We start from the raw sequence: 8,825 nt of genomic DNA on the forward strand, positions 1-8,825 counted from the left end.
TGACTGAAATAATTTAGTAATATAAATTAACTTAAAGCTTAAACTTAAATCTATAATCCAGTACTAATGGTGATCCATAAAAATTACAAGCTTTTAGTTAAAATAACTAAGGGCAAATTAACCACAAATATTGAGTTACTATGTAGAGATCCGAATATAAGCTTAAACATAGCCTAATACTTGGTTAAGCTACATCCACCAAAAACGCATGTCCTAAAACGTACACCTAACCTGGTCAAGAACACCTAAGTCATTTCTAGAGCACATCTAAAGCATTTCAGAATTCAGATGGACCCGTGCACCATTCCATGCTTTTCCTCATTAGTAACTCATTATCAAAAGTCACTTTGTCACCCAGACCAATAGTGTCGCAATCCACCAATTGTGCCTGCTTCCGTTTAACCTGATTAATTTGATTCCAAAAAAGTAAATGCAGCAGCTACTTGTATTACAAAGTTAATATTGAAAGGCATGTATAATGAAAAATCATAACAGGATATTTACTGGAAGTATATCGGGAGCAGCCACATCAGGGGCTACAGGTGAGTCTGCACCATCATTCCTTCGTTTTCAGCATCATTTGGTTCCTACATTATCAGCAAAACAACTAAATGACAAACAACCACTAGCTAAATTACAGATATCGCAATAAGTGTAAAAAACATAAAGATTGCTGCCATATTTTAGCCTTCTGCTGTTTTGGTTTTTTGTAACCTATATCAGCTAAACCTTTGTTACTTGAACCTTTTGGCCTACCTCGAGGCTTCTTCGGTGGAACCGGGTCCTTAACAGTAGCACCAATTTCCTTTACATTTTCTACATGAGTTGGTTTCTGAACAGCCAAGGCTGTACCACTGAACCCTGCACTCGCAGATCCCTGAAAATCATTCGGGAAATTTAGAGCTATGGTTTGCTCAAGCTTCGTCTTCCTACACTTATCAACATCCAACCGCAACTGATTAATTGAGTCTATGACCATTTGTACCGTCTCATCATTCACCATGGCCGCCTCTTCACACAATGGCTCAGCAACTTTCAATAGCATATTGAACCGTTTCACATGAACAACTTCGGATGGATCATCAGCAGTTACCTTCACCCTTGTATGTTTGCGCATTATGTCCTTTTGCCACCGGCTTACAATATATCTCTCAGGCACATCAAGCACAAAATTCCGATCTAATATACTGATGGTGTGTTTACACATAATACCATGTGTTTCAATTTTCCTGCAATTACAACATACTTCCGTTGTTTCGGTGTTGAAGGTAACACAATAATACCTATGCCGATCAGTAATTACCTCCTCACTCTTACCAGGTGGAACAAGCCACACTCGGTCCTCAAGAGTGTACTCAATTATATTGTCAGAAATTACTCGCTCACCTCTATCATACACATACATCATCCTCGAAGAACATTCTGTCTGGACTTCTTGAAATTTTGTGTCCGTAGCTTTTGAAAGACCTTCTCCGTCTTGAAACCACTCACTAACCTCCTCAAGTACTTTGAACAGTAAGCATCTGCATTGGTTTCATCACGTATCCGCTTATCCATGGCCCTACGATACTTGTGAGGGAATTCAAACAGCTTTGTATGTCGAGTAAGAAACCCGTCAAAAAAGCTATTAATGCTCTCAACCCTTTGCGTAGTCTTCATACTGGACCAAAAATACTCCTTCATATAGGCCGGCACCCACATATGTCTCTCTTTAAACAGCCTAGTAAGCCATTCATTTTTCTCAAGCTTGTACTGAGACATTAGCGCACACCAACGCGTTTCAAACTCATCAGTCATAAAACTCTCACATATGACCTCCTTCAATTTGGGTTTGAATTCTGTGTACCTGATTGTCAAAATAAAGTTATATAGCACATAGGGTTTGATCAAAATTCAGATTAACGCCAACACTTTGTGACAGAGTAAATTAAATCAATATTTCAGATTTTCATTCCACATAAACAAGTAGGTTTAATTAATAAGTTTATGATAATTATAAGTGACATTTGCTTTAGAATTATATGGACAAAACTAGCATGCAAACCGTTTTGAAAACAAATGTATCTTAGACACATCACAAGTCGAAGTAATCACACAAAGCATCATAAAATTAGAAACCTGATCAAGCATTCTAAAAAGAGTGAAGTTTACTAACCCTACCAAGTTCACAAATTAATTATTATTTAATGGTAGTTCTCCAATTGCAGAATAAATGGATGCAAGTTCTGCCTCGAAATCATCAATATATAGCCAGTTGTAGCTGAGCTGTAGAGTGGTTAGCCACATCAACTCTTCTCGTGTATACTTCTATGCATTCTTGTTCAAGCTCAACTATCATCTTATTCAGTTATCCCTATTTGTTTCATGCTTGCCCATTTCATCCTATACTATACCATCTAAATAAAATAGTAGGCAAAAAAGAACAGAGTTCCGTTTCATCCCATATCATCTAAATAAAATAGTTGGCAAAAAAGAATAGAGTTCCATTTCATCCCATATCATCTACATTAAATAGTAGGCAAAAAAGAACAGAGTTAACCAACGATGAAAACAAGATAGAAATAGCATCCTAACCTTGAAGAGTTGAAGTGCAAACCTTAAAACAGTCATATCATCCAAGAATATTAATCCAAAAAAATAAAGGTCCAAGAATCAGATTGAGATTGACTATGCTAGGAAGGTTTGCAACAATGCCCCTTAAGCTTTTGTCCAATCTAATAACATTGACATCAGTCTTATTTTTAATTCTCATTTTCCATTATAAGATTAAGATCCTCTCTCGTTCTTTTACCCTTTATTACTGGAAGTTCAAAGCAATCACCACATGGTCACCTTATTAGTTCATCAATGAGCTTGATACTGACCTTTTTTCGAATTAAGTTGGAAACCCTAAATTACCAAATAACAATTTTGGAACATCTGAACCACAGAAGTTCATCTATGAGCTTGATACCCATCCCAACTTCTGACTTTTAAAAGTGTGTACAGGTTTCCTGCACAATCAAGTATTCGCCATCTTGCTGCTTCCTGCCTACAAACCAAGCCGTTTACTAAATCTCTGAAGCTGATTATTAAATTTCTTGGCGCTAAATTAGAATACACTTCACTTATTTGGCCTCATCCAAAACCTTATTAGTCATTCATTTACCCGATTTCGCTCAGAATCCAATTCTACAGCTACTTGAAAGAAAAGGGCTTAATTGCACGTAAACAACACCAATCAAACTCACCAAAATCCCACTTTCTAAAGCAAATGCTCGATAACTGAAATAGCAAACCAAAAAACTCGAGAAACATAAATAGCTAGTAAAAAAAGCATTGAAGGTGAGACTAACCTTACATTTTATAAGGATCAGCACCAGTGTATCTAGTTGGTTTCAGAATAGGAATCAAAACCTATGCAACATTCAAATCAGTGATTGCAAACTCAGTAACAAAATTCATCACCCAAATTATTCAAAGTAACAAACTAAAAATATAAAACAAAAATTAGCAAAATATATATATATATATATATATATATATATATATATATATATATATATATATATATATATATATATATATATATATATATATATATATATATAAAAGAAGGGCGGGGGGGATGAAATTACCCCTCGATTAACCTTAAATAATGGTCGTTCACTGTTCATAAGCTCTACGACAGTCATTCTTTGTGTGTTCTCTTTTTATTTTCTATTGAATATATTCTAGTTTTGTGTTATTTTAATAATGATTCAAAAGGATAGGAAAGGAAGAAGTGACCTATTTCACAAAAGAGCTCATTGACTTTCTGTGCTGTTTTAGCAAAAGTTTCACAGAAATGCAACCCATTTTCTTTTGCATATTCATAAGCAATCTGCAACAGTTATCAGTTTGATTAACTTCTTCCTGCAGTGCTCTTAAACCAAAACTTTTTCGGAAACTAAACAAAAATGTATTTGGTAATGTCTTAATCTTACTGAAACTGCAAATACAGTACAGTCCTCCTAAGAGACATGTAAGCAGTAAGTTTAATAACTATGACTCGTCTTACATGAGCCTCGAGAAAAGGACCTAACAATACTCACAATCCAAGCATTAATCAGAACACCTTATTCTAAATAACTGCCATTAATTTTACAGAGGCTATTTGACCTAGAGTTGGTTATGAGAAAAGTAAGTTCTGAAAATGGACTTTCCTATGTGTTTAAGTGTTATTAAGTAATGATAATAAATCAATCCAGGAATTAAGGCAACTGATGTTAAAGAGCCCCTAGACCTTCAAAATAGCGCTGTTGAGTTTTTTCTCATTATTCTCTCTTTTAAAGGTTATTTGAGAAACATATGTCCACACTTTAGCACTTATTGATAAGAAATGCAACAACATTACAAGGTTACATATTATTAACCACCCTAACACACATGACATTTGGGATATCGTACATTTCCTTAGTACATGGATTTTTTTTTTATTTAATCATTAAAGTTAATCTAAATGATTATATATATATCCTGTTATAATACAAGCAACAAAAACCAGCAGTTAAATAAAAAGAACCGAGGAGGAGGATACCCCTTAGTGTGGAGAAGACCAATTGCAGATTCAAAGGGGACGGTTAAGCAAAGGTATATTCAAATGTAAAAGGGTTCAAAAACCAGTTGAAGAGTTTAAGAATGGACTGTAAAGATTTAGTGCTAACCTGGAAGAGTCTGAGATTCTTTATCTCATGCCATTTGTAATTGTCTGGCGGCAAAATTGCAGTTTCATTCTACGTTCTGCTTGATTTTTTAATAAGATTCCTACAAAATCACATTGATGGAAAGTTAAGTATATGACTTAAAAACCAAAACAAAAAATATTCTCAAAGAAATATTAAATTTGCATTCTAAAAACGAACTATAGACCCAGTAAATTATCGCCATATACAACTATGACCAAACATAAGAAAATTTAACCAATCCTACTGAAATTGTTCTTTAAAACCTCAGTTACTCCAGCAATAACACAAACTATGCAACCAGATATTGCAAATTACGTTCAACAAAGCAATAAGGGTCTTGCTTTGTTAATTGAAGTGTGCAGCTACAGTCTACAATGGAACCATACATTGGAATTCGACCAAAATGAAAAAGCTTAATTAGTAAATTAATAAACAGAAAAGCTACCTCAAATAACCAAAATCTATATAGATTGCATCTAAATACCAATCACCTGCTATTTGCAACCCATCACCACTAAAATCGAACATAACCGCTACCAATCACCAAAAGTTAATCAATACAAAACTAAATTTAAAATCCATCAATCAATGATAACCACTATCAATACTGAATGAACTATTCACCAAAAAAAATACTGAATGAACTAAATACCTTGAATGCAGATACATCGAACTCACCAACACCTTCACCAGAAACACTACGCTGAACTGCAAGCAACATAAACTACAATCATCAGAACCGAATCCAAACATAGTTTCTGAACTGCAGCACAAGATACGACTATAGAACAATCAACACAATTTCTTAATTATTATAAAATTCTTTACTAAATAAAACCCCAAAAGTAAATGACCGAAGGAGAACTCAACAAACTCGTAATTAATAAATGATCAGAATAACTCAACCAAAAGTAAGATAAAAAATCAACTAAATAATCAGAAATCAGATTAACTCAACCAAAAGTAAAAAGATAACAAAAATTTGATAGAGTTTATGAATTGTGAAATCAGAATTTCCATTTATTAAATCAGAATTTCCATTAGTAAAAATTCACACTTATTCAGTACGAGTAATTACCTCAGCAATAATGGAAGAAAGGAAGCTCAGAACACGCTTCAATGGAAAACTCAGATTGACCTTCAATGGAAGAGCGAAAAATCTTAAAAGCAAAAGTGGAAAAATGGCTGGACAATAGCAGAGGAGGAAAGAGAAAGAGAGTAGGATGAGAGAGAAAACGGAAATGAATGAGTGATGGCAAGTGAATTCAGGAAAAGTAGGACTGACCGCTGAGGTAGAAAGCAAAGGAATTCAAGATCCAATGGCAAGACCGCAAATAACATCCCAAGACAAGGACAAAACCGTTCGCACACTGCCCTACTGTTCATAAGGAACAGTTCTGCTGATCTTCTCACTTTTTAAAGAGTGTAGATTAAATTTGAATTTTGGATACAGTGGGAAAAGATTCGTTACACCAAGTAAATCAACAAGGGACAACTTCCCTTAGCCAAAACTCCTACACAGTCAACACTTAGTCAAAACTTGATCAGAATCAACAGGTCTTATAAACACAACATCCAAAAAAGAAGCAAAAAAGTAAAGGGACAGCTGCAATCATATGTGAGAGTGTACAAAAACATAACAGACTTACATTGAGCACTTGCCAAGTTATTCGGGAAACTTCCTGGTTATATGCCATATACACCACCGATGCCTAGTACCAGGCATCACCTCAGCTAGCAGTTTCCTCATGGCAGCCGCTTGGTCAGTCAATATGGCTACAGGAGCCCTATTATTCATGCTAGCCAACCACTACTTGAAAATCTAAGAAAACGTATCTGAATCTTCACGAGATTCCAACGCACACCCAAGCAAAATTGTTTGCCCGTGGTGGTTAACTCCAACAAAATTAACAAATGGGAGCTCGTAATCATTGGTTAAATAAGTTGCATCAAAACAAACAACATCACCAAAGTCATCGTACGCCGCACGACTAATACATCCTTCAGCCGCCCTTCTACATCAAGCCGTGGAGCATGAAAAAAATTGTCATTCCTGCTTGCATCTTATCAAAATATTCCATCATAGCCACAGCATCACCCCCGACCATCTTTAACCTTCTAGCCTTATAAACCTCATGCTGTAAATCCTTGACAGTCAACGGCATTTCCCTCTCCGTTCCCAAGCAACTATGTATTTGTGTAACAGGTACACCCTTGTCAAAGTAATTCAACAACTTCTTTCGAACGGTGGAGGTCATATGCTTCATACGATACTCCTTAACGAGCTTCGAGTTACTAGGGGACGGCTTGTGCCTCTCATGTTCAATTTCACCCCCCCCCCCACTACTCACTCTCCTTCTTCATTAACACTAGCATATACCATGGCAGGGCACTCACATTTTTTGGACGTCTCTTGCCACCCCCAACTCATCCTCGCCTACTACACCATCTACAACTCCACCTGTACCTGAAACATCCATGGCCATAGCCCTTTTCTTAGCTTCTCTCCTTGCCCTTATATCAGGTCTACCCTAACACTCACACCTCCAAGTCGTGGCTATTCTCTTCTTCTTGTCCTTTGAATTTACTCCTTGCACCTAGCAACGCCAAAACCAATCTGCTCAGCATAGTCCTTATAATAGGATTCGACATCTTGCCAGGTTTTTAAATACCATACCAACTTGAGGTGGTTCTACGTTGTAACAACAGTTATGTTATTGCTAGCAACAATAGTTTCGATTGTCTCAATTGTCTTCATAAGAGAAACATATTGACTTTCACTATACATTTCTGACTCATTGTTTTCTACACCCTCAAAGACAAATTCATCAAGTCCCTCAACCTTGTTGAAACCATTCCCAATCAATTTTACTCCACTACTCCTATCAACTATGTCAACATGCTCACTGCCCCTGATTATAGATGGCATTTCAGGATGCCCATCACCCCTAACAACTCCACCTCTTTATCTGCTTCATTTATAAACCACAAACATGGTGTAAATAAGAAAAATTCCACACAACACAGAAAATATATTCAGGACAAAATCTCTAATACACTGAATTTAGGAATAGAATCGTAACAGCGACCATTAAAAAAATCAACGTATATAACAAAGCATCATAATTATTACCCAATCAACTATAGCTTAGCAGTTATAGTGGTAATTATTAATCCCAATGCACTTCATTAGTCTTTTTACTGGTAATTATTTTAATAGTAATAAATTTCGAATTACAAAGAGGTCCCTAATCTGGTAAATCTAGCAGCAATTCAATTCTAACATTCAATTATATTGCAAAATTAAATCTTGTTGACTCTATACTCAAGCAACTAACTGTTAATTACACAATTAACACCTTGGTAGTAAAGCTACAACTACTAATTTAAAATTAATGCGCCTCTACTAAACAGACAAATATTAGTAACCAGGTTCATTGAAACAACATTTGCTTACCTTCCATTGATAACAAGTTCCAGCACAGATCTGAGACTCAATTGGCCGCTCTCACTTTCTCAGGTCTACAACATCCATTACCAGATGCAACAGTACAGAGCTTCACAGACCGGTGTCTACAGATTTTCGAGCTTCATTGACTTTGTAAATTTGCAATTAAAAAATGATGGGTGTGAAAAAAAAAAGACAAGATCCGAGAGCTGTGAAAAAAAAAAAAAAATCCAAGAAAAGTTACATTAACGATGTTAAATGTTTATAGAGTTAACTCCATCAAACGGAGTCACTTTGGTTACACAATCATCATCTCAGCAAGTATAAAACAATTAAATAATCACTAAGCACGATTCATAGCCACAAAATAATGAATATGTCATTTGAGATACAAAAATTGTATCTTTATTTGAGGTACCGGGGCCTTTCATAAAATATGCTTTTGGAAGGACTACCAATTTTAATGACAATGTAATACAAAAAGCCTTTGAAAAGACTCATACAATAATTAGAAATACGGCTATTTCATCAAATGTCACTCAGTACTTAAAAAATTCACCAAATGTCATCGTGTTTTTCAAAATTCACCAAATGTCACTGAGGTTTAGTACAATATCACCAAATGTCATTTCCGTTAGTTGACCGTCAATGTCCGTTAGTAGACCGTTAGT

General features: G+C 35.5%; 1 protein-coding gene across 3 annotated transcripts; it reads right to left on the reverse strand.

The window, feature by feature from the left end:
* On the reverse strand, window positions 1-6,239 carry LOC110739884 (protein FAR1-RELATED SEQUENCE 1-like). Of its 3 annotated transcripts, XR_002514938.1 has the most exons (7): window positions 5,785-6,238; window positions 5,359-5,414; window positions 4,686-4,785; window positions 3,336-3,396; window positions 757-1,846; window positions 505-587; window positions 1-403 (listed from the first exon to the last, which is right to left on the reverse strand). XR_002514938.1 is itself a non-coding variant. In XM_021920364.1 (6 exons), the coding sequence occupies exons 5-6, from the start codon at window positions 1,406-1,408 to the stop codon at window positions 577-579; spliced, it is 663 nt and encodes a 220-aa protein (XP_021776056.1). In that variant the 5' UTR covers window positions 1,409-1,846; window positions 3,336-3,396; window positions 4,686-4,785; window positions 5,359-5,414; window positions 5,785-6,237; the 3' UTR covers window positions 1-576. The 3 variants fall into 3 exon arrangements, 1 of the variants encoding a protein (XP_021776056.1); XR_002514939.1 differs by having other exon boundaries at window positions 1-587; window positions 3,341-3,396; window positions 5,785-6,239; XM_021920364.1 differs by having other exon boundaries at window positions 1-587; window positions 5,785-6,237.
* Between the last annotated feature and the right edge of the window lie 2,586 nt (window positions 6,240-8,825).

Source organism: Chenopodium quinoa, unplaced genomic scaffold (assembly GCF_001683475.1).
Source record: "Chenopodium quinoa cultivar QQ74 unplaced genomic scaffold, ASM168347v1, whole genome shotgun sequence".
Classification (NCBI taxonomy): Eukaryota; Viridiplantae; Streptophyta; class Magnoliopsida; order Caryophyllales; family Amaranthaceae; genus Chenopodium; species Chenopodium quinoa.